Source organism: Pomacea canaliculata, linkage group LG2 (assembly GCF_003073045.1).
Source record: "Pomacea canaliculata isolate SZHN2017 linkage group LG2, ASM307304v1, whole genome shotgun sequence".
Lineage (NCBI taxonomy): Eukaryota > Metazoa > Mollusca > Gastropoda > Architaenioglossa > Ampullariidae > Pomacea > Pomacea canaliculata.
The window spans coordinates 44,944,646-44,960,840 of record NC_037591.1 but is presented as its reverse complement, the minus strand read 5'-3'; the positions used below and the strand labels follow the sequence as shown (position 1 = coordinate 44,960,840).

General features: G+C 38.3%; 1 protein-coding gene across 3 annotated transcripts in view; it reads left to right on the top strand.

Moving 5' to 3' along the window:
* The window catches only part of LOC112556879 (transcription factor CP2-like), a 55,082-nt gene that overhangs the window by 14,276 nt on the left and 24,611 nt on the right, over nt 1-16,195 (top strand). For 2 of the 3 annotated variants that reach the window (XM_025226290.1, XM_025226293.1), the window contains 10 exons: nt 494-682; nt 2,066-2,116; nt 2,902-2,978; nt 4,606-4,673; nt 12,053-12,158; nt 12,402-12,652; nt 13,468-13,536; nt 14,786-14,827; nt 15,364-15,441; nt 15,877-15,953. In XM_025226290.1, coding sequence (XP_025082075.1) covers nt 494-682; nt 2,066-2,116; nt 2,902-2,978; nt 4,606-4,673; nt 12,053-12,158; nt 12,402-12,652; nt 13,468-13,536; nt 14,786-14,827; nt 15,364-15,441; nt 15,877-15,953 — 1,008 coding nt within the window. The remainder of the gene's footprint in view (nt 1-493; nt 683-2,065; nt 2,117-2,901; nt 2,979-4,605; nt 4,674-12,052; nt 12,159-12,401; nt 12,653-13,467; nt 13,537-14,785; nt 14,828-15,363; nt 15,442-15,876; nt 15,954-16,195) is intronic. The other variant, XM_025226291.1, reaches the window with a different exon arrangement.

Sequence of the window (16,195 nt, the reverse complement as noted above, 5' to 3'; positions counted from 1 at the left end):
AGCAGTGGGAAGCTTTCTGCAGTTGTGATACGATGGGAATGATCTTTTTTCCTAACATCATGCTTAGTTAAGCAAACAAAATTCCTTTACTCCATTAGTACCTAATTCATCTAATGATACAATGTTAAATAGATTATTTTCAAAATGGAATTTTTCAAATCTTGTATTTATGGTTTCAAACAGTGGCAGTTTGAATTTTGGATGTCATGACAACAGATTTATGATTTATAAGGGTTTTAGTGACACTGATGTGTTTAACTTATAGTAGACTACAATTGTATAATTAATAAAGTTATACTGGTAAAATCACAGTATGATGATTCAGGATGTGGGGTTAGGGTGATGTGTCTCAGTAATTTTTGTTAGAGGATGTTGTTGCTTTATGTGCCCATGAGCACTTAAAAATGAGGAAAAAACTAGAGGTAGCCGAAGGGGGAAAAATGCCAATTTTACACCCAATGAACTATGTCTGGTAAATTGCTTTGTTTTCTAGCAACAATCATGAGAGTGGATATACCTGGAGTGAAGAAACTGGGGGTGGAGCAGGAAAGCGAACCAAGATTTGTCACCCCTCAACACATACCATGACATCTTGGGATATAGACGGAGGATTGGCAGCAGACTTTGATGGGTCACTGTCAGGACTTGGCACAGAACTAGGCACATCAAGCTACAACATGAGGTAGAATAATGACAGAAGTAAACTTCACTTTTATAAATTTATCAGTACAGTGGTACACATACGAGTTTAATTCGTTCCGTAACCTTGCTCGTATCTCAAAGCAATTTTCCCCATTGAAATTAATTGAAATGCTATTAATCCGTTCCAGCTCCCAAAACATCACCTTCAGTTGTTTTTGTTAAGTGTTTTTGAATAAGAAAAATGTATTTACAAGAAGAAACATTTATTTATAAATAACAAATGCATATTCTATCAAAACATAATAAAAGAAAAGTGAAGTGCTTATGGGAGCGCTTAATTTTCGTCACTAGTTTCTCCATCTTTTCATGGAGAGAGGTCCGGAGCTTAGAAATCATTGTAACGCCCTTAGCTGGCGTTATACCCTTTATCAACTCCTTCTGTTTAAGCACAGTACATATCATTGATGTGCTACGCCCGTACATCCTCGCCAAGTCAATTACTCGCACACCTTGCCCATGTTTTTCTATGATTTCACGCTTTGATTCAATAGACATCATCTTCTTCGGACCCATGGTTTTTATAAAATAAATGTGCTAATGTTTTGTAAATGTACAAAAAGCAAAAAACGCGAATCCAACTTATCAAAAATGCTTCGAAAACGAGGGAAACAAGCACACTAGACTGAGGTCTATAGTATGAGGCGGGAGAAACTTCTAGATGCTGCACACGATCCCAGCATGCAGCCAGTAGGAGCCCAGTAACTTTTAACTGGTCAGCTTGGTTTGAGGTGTCTGGGCAGCCCTGCACCCATAAGAGTGCCATAGACGAGTGGTGGATCCAGGGATCTATGTAGAAAGCAAACTTCTACTCATGAGTGGTGGATCCAGAGATCCGTGTAGAAAGTGGTTTTGGTGGAGGTTATACATTTGAGATAGCCACCATGTCTTACAGTCATGCTAGTTATAGCACAGAACTTAACTGGATTAAGCAGCAGGGTCAACCCAGTTATTTTGTAGAAATGTTTCTCAAGCACAGACAAAAGTAATGGCTCAAATGATAGAAAACTATCGATTTTTCATATGTATTTGCCCCTCTTACCCCCAACCCCTCTCTAACATTGCAAAGTTTTCAGCTACTTGTTGGGTTTCATGGAAAATGTCATTCCAAGAAGGTTGAAAATATGCAAAAGCAGCATTTTGTATTTGCTTGTAATTCATAATGAGCAACCCCCTTTTTTTCTGCTCTACCAATGTCATGCAAGGACAGCATTCTGTAAATATTGTGTGTTGATTTTTCATACTGATGCTCATGAGCAGTAACTTGTTGGAGTAAGGTCAATATAGATATTGTCTTGAGTTATAACTTGTTGGAGTAAGGTCATTATTAAATATTGTCTTGATTTTTCTTTTCCAATATGTGCAGTGAAGCACTACTGGCTCTCCCTGTTTTCAAGCAAGAAAATTTAGAAAATGGGTAAGGTTTGGGATAAAATCCCAGTACTCTGCTTCATTTATCTCTCTCTCGCATTCACACACACACACATTTACGATATATGTAAAACTTGAAAGCTGTGCTGTAAAATAGCTGAGTGATTTGCTGAGCAGTCCAGTACTTTGGGTTTTCAGTGCAAGGTGGGTTGAAGAAACAAAATAGTGAAATGTTTTGGAAGTCATTTGCCACTTTGGTGTTTGACCTTTGCCATCATTCAATCATGGTCTTGTCACATTTGACTATTATAGCAATATGTAAAATGCTTTCTAAAAATTTTCAAGAAAAGTTTTTATTTCTTAGCACTTGTTTTATTTTTTAAAAAATCAAAGTGCTTCTTTTATAAGTCAAAATATTAGTAACCCACCATTTTAAACTTGTCCTAACAATACATTTTAGTTAATAAATTATTAATAAAGTTAATGCATATTTGATAACCTCCACATTAACATCATCTTTTTGATGTCAGTTTTCTTTGTTCACATTGCCTCTTTTGGGCAAAATAATTAAATATTATGATCTTGGAAAACAACACTATCACTTCAAATTTCTTGGCTGATTTTGCTATTGGTCACAGTGGGCTTTTGTGAATTTTGTCCATTTATACAATAACATAATATATATTTTACTTGCTGTAACAGATTTTTATTATATCTTGAAATTTATGGAATTATGGTTAAAGAATTTTTCCGATGTCCTAGTTGTTCATGAATGTTTTTTTGCTGCCTCTTCAGGAGTAGTAGTTATATAGATTGTTCATTACATTACAGGTTTCAGTATATTCTTGGGGCAGCTACTTCACCTGCAGTGAAAATGAACGAAGAAACACTTACTTATTTAAATCAAGGTAATTACTGAGTGCAGTGGTGTTCTTTACATGGGTACATTTTCTTTTTAAGGCACACACCAGTCAACTAGTTAATTGAGTGAAAAGAATAAATTCTGATGTGCTGAATTGTTTCTGTTCAATATTTTAGTTTCAAAAAAACCATTTACTTACAATCGTGTCAAAACACAGTTCTTGGCTGGTTCTTGACAGTCAACATGTTGTCAACTGACATCATAGGTGGAATTAAGACACAGTAAACACTACTTTAAAGTGTAATCATCAAAGCTGTGGCATCCTGGATTTGCAGATCATGCCTTAAAATTTCAAATCAGAGCAGTGATGAAAGATAAAGAAACTGGAGAATACTGACATGGCAGTGCTTAAGATTACAAACAGTAAAAGAGTGTCAATGTTGGAACTATCTCTTTCAGTTGTTGCTGAAGAATTTGTGGCAGCAACCTCTATGTTTGAAAAAAAAGTAGAACAATGTTGTTACTTAAACTGAATAATCTTCATCCCCATCACTGTGTTGAATTTGGTTGTATACTGGAAATAGAAGTTTTCAGATCTTCAGTGACAAACACAAGCTAGTGCCCTCCATGCACCATGCTGTGTGAGGGGTAAGATGTGACAAAAACATGAATATTTACATCCTGTGAATCATGCCTTTCCACAGATGGCAAGCATTTCATGTATCTTACAGATTACAAATCATAATTTACAAATAAATACAAATGCTATTGGGTAGTCAGCCAAACTGGTAACAGCATTGTTCAGCACTTTTCTTGTCAAACGGGTTTGGCAATGTCGTGAACTGGAAGCTGGTCTTAAGGCCAACCTTGACAAGTATTTGAAAGTGCTATCCTGACTCATGGGGCCAGATCAAGGAAAAGGAGGAGGCTCCCAAACATGTCTGATATGAGTCAACTGCATAAGGTCTAGGGAGCAGACATAGCTGGTAGGGGTCAGACTGTGAAGTCAATAGTAGTACAACATGGCTTTTTTGTAGTCATGATGAGCCTAAACTGGGGCAAGCAGCTCAGTTACAGACTGAACTTTTAGTTTATGAGGGGAATGAATGGTTTGACCAAAGTTAGAGACTGAACTTTTAGCCTATGTCCACAGTCTGGGAAATAAATTAGAGGCTGAGATTTAACATACAGTCAGATGCATTTAGTCATCATGTGAATATTCCTTATTTGTGCAAAGATGTTTTGAATGTCAGGCTTATGAGTGGCACTTTTCCAAGTTTGATAAGAGGTCAGAGCACAGCATTGACCATAGCCATAAGTGGTAACTAGCCAGTGTCTAAGATATTTTATGAGGATCTGTTCCTGTCTGTGAAGGTGTAGTTGTCTCTACATCATGCCACAATTGTCATCCTACCATGATCTATGCAGGCAGACATCCACACCTGCCCATCCCCTCAAAAAAAAAAACAATATTTTTATGCCACTTAGATTAGTCCTTAGGAGAAGGTGAATGTGCTAGAGGCATATACATACTTGATGTGAAGTTTGTGACTGAATTATTTCTGTGTTGCCATCATTCATCTTGAACTTATGTGCATAAGATGGCTCAAACTTCAAATGTGCATAAAGGTGTCAGCTATTTTCTCATGATAAGTCTTGACGTTTTTATACAGGTCAGTCATATGAAATCAAGGTGAAAAAGCTTGGTGATTTGTCTGAATTACAAGGAAAATGTTTACGGGTAAGCATGCTTATTAGTTTTTAAGTATCAACTTGTCTAGCAATAAGCTTGCATATAGCATCTTGTAGCACATGATGTGCTTGAGTTTAAAAATCCTTACCAAACTGCAAAAAAAAAAAAAATTACAAGCAGCCAATTTAAAACTTTTTATTATATAAAATAACCTATTTGATTGTTAACTATTGCAGTTCGAGTATGTACTAAACAAAACATGTTTCTGTCTTGGTAGTGTTTAACTGGCTTCAGATTTGGAAATAATGTTATTTCTTAAGTGTGTCAAGATTTAAAGCATTTAGGGAAAAATCTTTCAGTCTTTCGTTACTCTTGAAAACATATAGATATAAAATATATTTAAAAGCATATAAACTATTTGCACAAGATAATGCAAATTAAAGAACATAAAGTTCCAGAAACAAATCATACTATGCATGTATTACAAACTCAATAAATGCACAACTTATTTCTGCACATATTGTCATGATCAGAGTGTATCAATCAGCCTCAATCAAAAGTGCTTGATGCATAATAATAATAAAGTGAATTTATATAGCACCATATCCTTGTCCTATAGTCAGGCTCATGGCAAATTACAAAACACACACGCACACTTATAGACATGGATGTAAGCAACATGCAAAAAATTGGTGTTTATAGAAATGAAAGTTATGTCTTCAGAAGTTGCTCCCAGCATGCACAGTATATTTGAAAAGCAATAATCCAGGCTGCAGATGCTTTTTTTCACACCACAATTTCAGTCAGAGAATGGATCTAATAGGTAAACTTTTTTTTATTGCTTCAAAATGTCTCTTTGAAAAACCATAATGACAATGAGTTTACAAGCCGACAGAAAGGAAGCAGTGCAAATCCATTGATGCTCAACTGGTCATCATTCATCATGAGTCACAAGTCCAAGCGTTTTCATAGATTGTTTTAGTCTGGTGCTCTATGAATGGTCAAAACACTGCTATAATCTTCTGCAGAAAATGTATAGTGGAAGATAGATTTCTACAGTATTTATGCAAAAGCACCAAAATCAATTTCAACATTAGTCATCAGTGTCAAATGCAAGAGTGTAGCTTCTAGTCAGATGAAGATGGTTAGGCATCACAGTTCTACAATTAGTAGTTCAGATCTACAAAGTCATTATTAATCTGTGGCAAAAGCAGATCAAGTTATGCTCGGAAATAGTTCTTGTCCAGAGATCAAATCATTGTAAGTTGCTAGGATCTACAGGATCACAAAGAAGAAAGGATAAAGCACGCTGCATTGACTCTGCGACCTCACAGGTGAACTGCATGAAAAAAATCCATTATGGCAAGATAAAGGAAGCAGGCAATCAATGAGGGGAAGTGACTTCTAGGTGGAAATGGTCTGGTGCAGACGAAGATGAATGGTAAATTCATCACAGCAAAAAAGCTCAGATCAGGAGGAGACATAGAAGCAAGAATAAGACCACAAAGATAAGAGAGCAGTCCCCTCGAGCCAGTTTCACATATGAAAATGAATAATATGATAAGTTTGCTATTTCATTTGAAAAATAATGTGTTTATTTGTATAGCTCTTTTTCCTTAAAGTTCTGGTGAAACAACAATTCTCTCTGAAATTTATTCAAGCTATTATAAACTCTTAAACTAAAGCATCATGGCATGTGTGATGTGTCGGGCAGACATGTTTCACTCTTTAGACCTCTAGGAAATTCTGGCTATCCTGGATTCTGTTGCTGCAGCAGCAGTTCAGTCCTGCCATTTGCAACAGCCATCTTTATTTAGCCCATCTTGCAGATGGTTACTTTATATTCTCTGAGGAGCTTCATGTCATCTTGCTAGCTTTGCAGCACGTTCACTGGTCTTCGCAGCAGATTTTCTTAAATATTTCTATCTGCTCTCCAAGCTCTTCTGTCCTGGTGTTTTGAGCACTTACTTGGGTGTGGCTCCATACCATTGACATGGCTCTTCGTTGCAGCAAAGATGTTGACTTTCTTTGGACATACTAGCATCCAAGGCAATATTGAAGCAGATCAGACCACCAAGGCTACTTACTAGTGTCATGTGAATGTAAGTCTGGCCTCATGGTCTATGAGCAGTCTCTATGGCAATGCCACTGGGACACTCTAGGCCAGAATGAGCTTTATGCAGTTCTTCCCTGTCTTTCTGTCTACTTCCTGACCTACTTAGTAGAACTAGGATGTGACACACCGATGGCACAAATTTCCACATTTTCTAGGTAACCCCTAACTGTTTGTCCCCAAAGTGTTTGCGTGAGTCACGGCTATATTTGGTGAATTGAGTTTTGGCATTACCAAATAAGACATCTAAGGAGTAAGACAGTGAAAACTGGCTGGGTGGTGGGAATGAAATTCGTTGCTGAGTCAAAGTATTGATCATGTTATTCTTTTTAACATACTAATGTACTATGGTAAATGCGGGTGAAAGAGGAGTGTAAAGTTTAATTAGAAACATGAGACTGAAAATAATGGATTTTTGTGTAAGAACGAGTTTATGTGCCTTTAAATAGAGTACTCATTAGGCCATGAGAATTGCAGGAATTAGGGGGGAGAGGGAGTTAAAGCTGAGAGGAGAGCACCCTGTCTATGGACCATAACTTCCACGGAAAAGCAAGTGTTTGCACCCCTATAGTGAACATTAGCCAGCATCTGCACAAGAATAATGACGATCTTCAGCTATCGGCCTCACTAACTTATGGGAACACGGAATGCTTGGAGTCGTCTTTCTAAGTGGCAGTGCCTGGGCAGCAACAACCATTGCCGCGAAGTAACGACATTGTTTCCATAGCAAGTAGTGTCCCTTGGCAATTCTTGGTGGATGGATTACCGGGAGTACCTGAATATCATCTGCTAAAGGGAATTAAGGAGGCTTAACCCTTCCCCAGCAACATAGATTACCATTGGACCACTGTGTTAGGTGTATCAGTCTTTTTTTCTTTCAAGAGAGATAATTCTTTGGTTTTTTGTTTCTTTTTTTTTTTTTTTGTTTTTTTAGGTAGTGTGTGTGCGCTGTCGCTGAGTGGTCGGTGCAGAAAGTATGTTTAAAATTTCTCTGTCTTCTACCTATTTATTGGAGACACTCATCGGGGAACTCAGTCTGGGACATAATTCAAATGTCTGAGAAAAACTCTTCAAGTATTGGATGGTGAGGTGACTTCAATGGTTAGATGCTTTTTGAAGTCATGTGTGCTGGTATAAGTGACTTTGGTATTGAAGTATTTTATGACTCTGCTTATTAAAATAATATTGGTGCCTCATATAATTATAGTTTAACCTGTGGAAGCCTGTAAGTAGCCTGTAGAAGCGTTTATGTAATATTATGTTGATTCCCCAAAAGAGATAAGCCCAAATATTGTCAGTAGAACAAACGAGAAGCCCATAGACAGGTCTTTGTGTTTAGTTGTGAGAAAGAATGTGTGGAACACTTTGTTTGCATGTTTGCATTTGCTGTGGAGAGTGTGCCCCTGACTCACATAAAGTATCTATAAGCAACTTTTTTACAGCTGCCTTTATGTTTTTCTTGTTTAATTCCACTGGCAACTATTTTTTTTCCTTTTTAAAAGATGGTAGGGACTTTACTATTTGATTTAAGGTTTTGGTTTTATTTACAGTCTCTGATTTAATGGTAGTCTTTTTAGGCCACAAGACTTTTTTTAAAGCACATACTCTTTTATATTGTACTTTTGTTGGTTTGCATTGTTAGTGTTTTTATTGTTTTACCATGAAAGCCATTTTTTTATGTCGTGTAACTCACTCTCTTTTTGCTTTGATATATCCTTAGTTACCGGCACTGTGTAAAACTCAGTCAACCAACCGTTTCAGTGAGGTTTGCAAATGTCTTGCCCAGATATAGTCCTCATTACTGGCCTGGCTTAAAACACAACAGACACTAATTACTTTAGTGCAGTTTTTGCTGGTTCACCTGATGAGAAAATGACAAACTTGAGAGAATTAGTATCATGCTGCCTACATTAGCTTTGTCATGCTTCTTTAAAAGAGTGGCTTGGGACTTTTGACAGGTTCTCAATTAGGGCATCCATCGAGTACAATTAGGGCATGCATAGAGTACTATTGGAGCATACATATAGTCAGAACATGCAAGAGTACATTGAAGCCACACACAGAGTACAAAGTAGCCTCACTTTGTTTTCAATGTCTACACTGTGAAAGTTGACCTGTCTATCTAATCTTCACCAGCATAAACATCACCTCAGAACTTAAGATGCCTTGCTGCTTGAAAAACTGGTTCACAGTTTCCACCATTGTCAAGCAGTCTTTTGATCTCATCCATGAAGTATTTGGACCCACAGTTTGTAACTTGCTGCCACCGTATTTAAGGCATACCCAGGCACAAAGAACTTTAAAAAAAACACCATAATGCTCATCTTTTTTTTTAGAAATGTTTAACTGATTGACTTTCTTGCATGTCTTTATGTTTACAGTGATCGGCTTTTAGAACAGGCTGTAATATAAGAATTATTATGAATGCAGAAATACATTTTGGCAAATATGTTGTGCCATGCGTAAAGAAAGATAATGCACGCTTGCTGAACTACTCATCCTGCAAATGTACGTAAAAGAATGCAATACCCATCCATCAAGCCACTGTAGCTACTATAGGTCAACAGCTGAAATGCTTAAGTAAACAGTAATAATCGGGAGAGATAAGCAGTAATAGCTACCTTTATAGCTGGCACAGAAATAACTGTCATATATTGCTAATGATGCTTTAAGAGACATACAGCCTAGTGAATCTAGTAACAGGATTTTAAGTGGCTTACAATTTCACCGGGGCAAGGGGCCAACCTGCTCTGTTTGCCACCTCTGTTCTTCAGATAAATCGGTTACCTGTAACCTGTTGGATAGTCAGAAGATTTCCAGTCGTCCAAGTTCCTGTTTAGAAGTAAAACTGATTCTTTACACTTGAGAAAAAGGTAGCACTTGCTTTAAGTTTTAAGTATGTATCCACACACACTGTAAGCTGAGTGACTGATGTAGTGAATGCGCATCACCCTGAGATGAACTTGGGGTATGTAACTGAAGAAAGCGCACCTCTTCCATAAACATTACTCCTAACACCTTTACACATAATGCTAGTCCTTTTTCACACCCTTTTGCTACATCATCTTACTTTCAGTTCTTGTTCTTTGATTCCTCTTTGCATTTTCTGTATTCAGTTTTATTCTTCGTTAGTACTGTTGTTTATTCTTTTATAGTTCATATATTATTGGTTTGTTTTCCTGTCCCTTGTATGGTGTCCTTGTTTCATTCTTGTTCTTAGATGCTATGAGCATGCTCCTTAGGAGTGCGAGTATGTACTTTACAAATTTTGCATTTATTAGTATTATTAAGAAGTGGACTTAGATAAGGCATTTGACAGTGCAGACAAGGACGTCATCTGGAGGCTGATGGTCCTCTATGGCATTCTACTTAAGCTCATAAACATTATTCAGGAGTTGTACGAAGACTCATCCTGCCAAGTTATTCACAACTACAAACTAAACCTTTTTTAATAAAGACTGGCGTAAGACAGGGTTGCATATTATCACCAACAATCTTCCTAAGGGTCATAGACTGGATTATGCGCAAGATAACACCACTGGTATGCAGTGGACCTTCACCAAACAGCTAGAGGACCTGGACTTTGCAGATGATATTGGTCTCCTATCTCATCGGCAACAACCTACACAAACCAAACTGAATAAGCTAGCAGAGGAAGCAGAGAAGACTGGCTTAATGGTCAACAGAAAGAAGACCGAAGTGATGAGAATCAACAACAAGCAGGAACTCCCAATCCAACTTCAAGGAGAGAACATCCTGGTAACAGACCTCTTCGCGTATCTGGGGAGCATTGTCAACAAGGACGATGACATCAAAAGCCACATCAACAAGGCCAGGCATGCTTTCAACAGTCTACGCCCCATCTGGAACTCCCAAGCATTATCCTTCCACAGTAAGTCTTGTGTATTCAACACCACTGTGAAGGCAGTCCTACTGTATGGTTCTGAAACCTGAGAGTGGTAAACACCATCAACAACCAGCTCCAGACCAACTAATGCCTACGCAATATTCTGGGAATAAGATGCCTGAAAAGATCATACACCAGCCTGTGGAAAAGAACCTACCAGAATGCCACTAGCCAAGACATCAAAGAGGGCAAATAGGGCTAGATAGGACACACACTGCGCAAACCAGCTGACACTTTTGTCAAGCAGGCACTTAACTGGAATTCTTAGGGGAAGAGGAGAGTTGGGAGACCAACGCAGACGTGTAAAGAACAGTAGAAAGCTAGGCTAAGGACTTCAGAACCACAGGGCCCAACTAAGGGGGGGGCTGCCCAAAGCTGGGTCCGCTGGCTAGGTGTTGTTGAGGCCCTATGCTCCTCGAGGAGAAACAAGGACTAAACTAAACTATTAACAAGAAGACTTGTAGACTGCCAACAGTATTTTGCCATTCAGTCATTGGTCATTTGTCCCTTGATTGGTACACGTCATTGGGGGCAGCACATAGATCAATGTGGCAGCTGACAAGGCCTGCCACTTGTGCCTGTTTTTGTGGATATTCAGCAGGTCATACAGAATGACCAAAAGTCATGTTCACAAGTCATTTCTTTCTCTGGCCTCTGGGGTGTCTACCACTTTCCAAGGTACCTAGATTGACAGGGTGTCGTATCAGGTCGCATGGCTAAAGAAGACATGGCTTGACTGTTGCAAGTAGAGGTTCCTGGTGCTGTACGTGTGTGGCATGCATAGTCTATTTCATATAAAGTAATTAGTTTTCTGTTCTGTGTATGAGATCCCAAGCAGGCTCCTGGGGCACTTGTTCTTCTCTTTCTATTGGTAAGCAGAGTCCATGTTTCACATCCATAAAGCAGGATCGGCACTATAAGACAGTAGGTCAGATTGTATTTTGAAGGCAACTTGATATCATGGCTGCACCAGACCCTGTCCAGTCTAGTCATTGCTGCTGTTGCTGTTGCGTTGCTGATGTGGAGATCTGTCGGCCTTCCATCTATGGAAATGGAGGTTTAGTGGTCATGGAGGGTTTCATGAATGATCTTCTCCAAGAAGATAATGAAGAGCACAGGTGATGGAGGCATCCTTGATGTACGCCTACTGTCTTGGGAAAGTAAGCTCCTAAGTCCTATCTTGCCCTTGATCTTTATTGAGAAAATGTTTTGCAGCAACAATGTAAATGGCTTCTTTCACCCCTCTCTGGAGCTACTGGAGTTCCTTCTTCAAAATGCACTGATAACAAGCCTATTTGTCTCACTGTTACAGCTGGATTAATGTCATGCTAGTGGATATTAAAAGTTCTGTTTTGTGATATTGCCTGTCAACATGACCCTGATGATATCTATTGTTTCTGTTCTTAGAGTATTGTCAGGGTGCAGTTTCACGAACGGAGACTGCAGTATATGGAGAGAGAGCAAATTGAGCAGTGGAAGCAAGCACGACCAGGCGAGAGAATATTAGATGTTGGTCAGTAAATTTTGCATTTCTAGAAAATGTTTTCTTTGTTCGCAGAGATATGTTTGACCTGAGAATTCGTTCTACTCACAGCAAGGTCTCATGGAAGTGTTTAAGCTATACACATGGCCCTCATGGTTGGCGTTGTCTTTTATAGAACATGCATCAGTACAAAGGGAAGAAATCGTATGGATTTTATAAACTTGTTACATTTAATCAAGCAGAGTGTCTTTACGCATCTTTTGATAATTGCAGACATTCCTCTCTCATATGGGCTGGTAGATGTTAATCTTGATCCTTCCAAGATCCATCAAGTTGAGTTCATCTGGGACCCCACGAAAGAGACTGGCTTATATTTTCGTGTGCATGCCATCAGCACAGAGTTCACTGCCAAGAAACATGGAGGGGAGAAGGGTGTACCTTTTCGTATTCAAATTGAGACATATTCACATGGAGATGACAGCAAACTTCTACATGCTGCTTCTTGCCAAATAAAGGTTTTTAAGGTAAGAAGGAAAGGCTTTGTTCAAACAGTATGACAGGGACTGTTTTAATGACAGCTTTGTACTTTGCCTTTTCTGCTGGAGAAAAAAAAATCCAAGATGTCTCCAGATGACCCAGAACCTGAGACACAGTGATTTATTTTTTTATTGACCATTATCAAAACACTATGAGCTTCATGTTATTGATCAGCTGTTTGCTTGTTATATGACAAGTTGAGGGGGATAAAACTCCATCCCTTACCGAATTAAACTACTTTTTTTATAAAATTTTTGACACTAATCTATATGAAGAGATACACAGCTTATTCACCACTTGCCCTAATCTCTTTTTACAGTTTAGAGTTTTTGGCTTAGTGACCAAGTAGATGAGGGTTTTGTTTTTTGTTTGTTTTTGTTTTAATTTTTGTTGTGACTGTATATGGTTGAGTATACGGTAAGTAGTTAAGAATTAGTTGTTAAGTCCCAAGTAGGCAAGTTTTTGCAAGTGCTAAAAGGCACATGCTTGTGGTGGTCATAGGAACAATGGCAAACTTAGATCCCATTGTAGAGGCTAATAGAGAAATTTTGAAGAAAATGTCTACTGATATTTACAGCTCAGTTGGTATTAGAGCAGTTGCTCATGTGCTAATGTAAATGAATGTAGCTCTTTTTTCAACAATTGTAGCTTGTTGGGTCCTGAACCTAGAATGAGAAATCTAGTAGAAATGTAAATTTGTGGCCAGTGATATTTCTTGTTTGTGGCTTGATATAAATTTGAGATTGTCTTGTCTTTTAATGCTTTAGTTATGCTAAGTTCTTTTTGTTGTCCATGACTGCAGCCAAAAGGGGCAGATAGAAAGCACAAGACAGACAGAGAGAAGATGGAGAAGAGGACAGAGGCTGAAAAGGCAGGTCTTTATTCAATACTTGTATATAGATTATAATCTGTAATAGGCATGGAGATACAGTCATGATCACAGAAAATCTTTAAAGGTATGTCTTTATTTAAATACTTGATTATAATTAGCAATAGGAATGGAAATATCTCCCTGTTAAGACTTGCTAACATTCACTAAAATCAGGTTGTAACTAAGAAGTGATGTAGAGGGCCAGTAAGCTGGTGTTTGTTGTTAGTTTTTGGCAGAACCTGCTGAAGTATTGCGAAAGAGGATATTCGGCAGTGATTGGTTAGGGTTAAAGCTCCTAATTGCTTTGGCCTTATAGGAGCATTGTGGCAAGTTTAGCCTTCTAAAGGCATATAAGGGCAGAGCTGAGATGAGACAAGGGGGTAAGGGGCGCCTGGTAGTGTAGGGGTTAAAACAGTCACTTATCACCACTGCAGTGAGTGGCTTAGTGTACAGATCTCATCTCAGGACACTCCTTGTATGTAACACCTGTGTCTGAAGGGCTGGGTGTTGGGGTTTTTCTCCGGTTACTCCGGTTTCCTACCCCATCCCTTTCCCCCCATAGTGCGAAATCACTGCAAGGTGGAAGCATTTTCCTACGAAATCAACCAACCAGAGACAAGGGGGACAGGCATCGTAGTTGTAAGGACGTGAAAAGAAACAAGAGATAAGTTGGACGTGAGGAGGTTTGAGTGAAACTGTTCCTGTGTCTGTTTTAAATGCGTAGGAGGAAGTTTACTCAGAGCATCACCCCCACCACTAGATCACATAACTAAGAAGGAAAAAAGAACTAAAAGAAATTCACCCATTCAACCGGAACCAGATTTTAAGGAAAGCAGCTATTTGCAGACAGGATTGACCATCTGAATGCAGCAGTACCTTCTATGATCAATCATCCCTATGCTAAAAGAAAAATTGTCAAGTTACTGACTTCTGAACCACTTGAACACTATGTGCCCAGCTGAAATCAGTTTTATAAAATACTGCCAATCAGTTGTAACCTCCTGTTCAAGTTTTTAAAGTAATAGGGGCTTTCTTAAATTCATTTTCTGGGCTCACTAGCTTCCAGTCTTTGAGAAGGCAGTGACTTTCGTTATAGATAATAAAGTTTTGCCTGCTTTTTAATATTTACAGACACCAGTGTTCTCTATTGGTCTGTCTTATTTCACCTTGTGGAATTAGTTTATAAACACAGTTTGGTGGAGACCTTCAAACATGTGTCATTGCAAATATCATTTTACTTCTGTCACAGGAAAAGTACCAGCCATCCTATGAATGTACAGTTCTTACTGAAGTAAGTACAGTAACATCTTCATTCCATCTGAGTTAGTGCATACACTAAAACTAGATTTCAGCTATGTTATACAAATGAATGAAAAACTTTTGTTTAGTCTTGCAAAACTTGGAGAAATTGTGTCCTCAAAGCATCTGTAATATATTTTTTGTCTCACTTAATTACATGAAGTACTTTCTTTAATAACTTCTATTCCTGACATGTATTTTGTCAATAGCAACTTTTATTCCTGACATGTATTTTGTTAATAGCAAGGCACCTCTTTCTCTTAGCCATACTAACACTATTTGTTTGATTAGCTGGTATCATCTTGCACCAAGACCTCAGAATAGAGACCTAAGGTGCATGTGTGATAATTTAATGGATCCTAACTAATATTGGCATTTATTTCAGAGATCACATATTATTTGGAGTTTGTGTAAGGAAGGGCATAGCTTAAGTATATTAGCATTGTGTTCTGTTAGGTATCAGTAAATGCCCTTAGGATCTTTTTTAGCTAGATTCTGCGTCCATTTATGTGTGCCTGTATGTCTCAGGTGAAATTAAAGGGTAACCCAAGTGCCAATATTTGTCAAATGACTTGGCTTAGTTCATTACAAGATACATCACAAGATGTGAGTGAATAACTCTGTTACCTTTCCCCAGATACCTTTGACAATTACAGTTCTTACCAGTCAAGAAATTAAGACCTTATTTCTTGGAAACATCACAGAGAAGACTCCTTGCTATGGCAGTGCATCATTAGCATGAGCCTTCAGTGGTGGCATAAAAATTTAGAACTTAGAGTTTGTTTATGTGTGCCACCCTCTCTGCACTATAATCCCCCTCCCCCCCCAAAAAAAAAATCCCAAAACATTTTTGTGAAAGTCTAATGACAGCATTATGTTCTCATCTATGAGCAGTTTTGAGTTCAGTTTCATGTTTGACTCAAATTAGCCTTAAAGTTAGAAAAAAAAGTTTTGCCGAATAGTGTATTAACTGGCGGCAGTTAATGTGATCATCTGAAACTTACAGATTTTGGGCATTTTTTTCCCACATTGCATCTGTAGGTTCCCTTGGAGCAAGTTCTGTTGTCACAGAATGTAAAAGCCTCACCATCACTTTCAACCAGCTTTTCAGAGTTGTCGTAAGCATTTTTATTATTTTGGGGGTTTGCTAAACTGATTCCAGCTGCATAAGAGAAGATTGACACTTGTTTTGGCTTTGTACATACTAGAAAATGTGGAGTTAGGTTGTTTTGGTTTTTTTTTCAAAAATGTCACCTCTCTCTTGTCAGACTTGGTTTATGTGGTTGCGGTCTGTGCGAAGTGTCGGCCCGCTCTATCAGCACTTTGATGTGGTATCTGACCATGGTGACAGCCCACACAG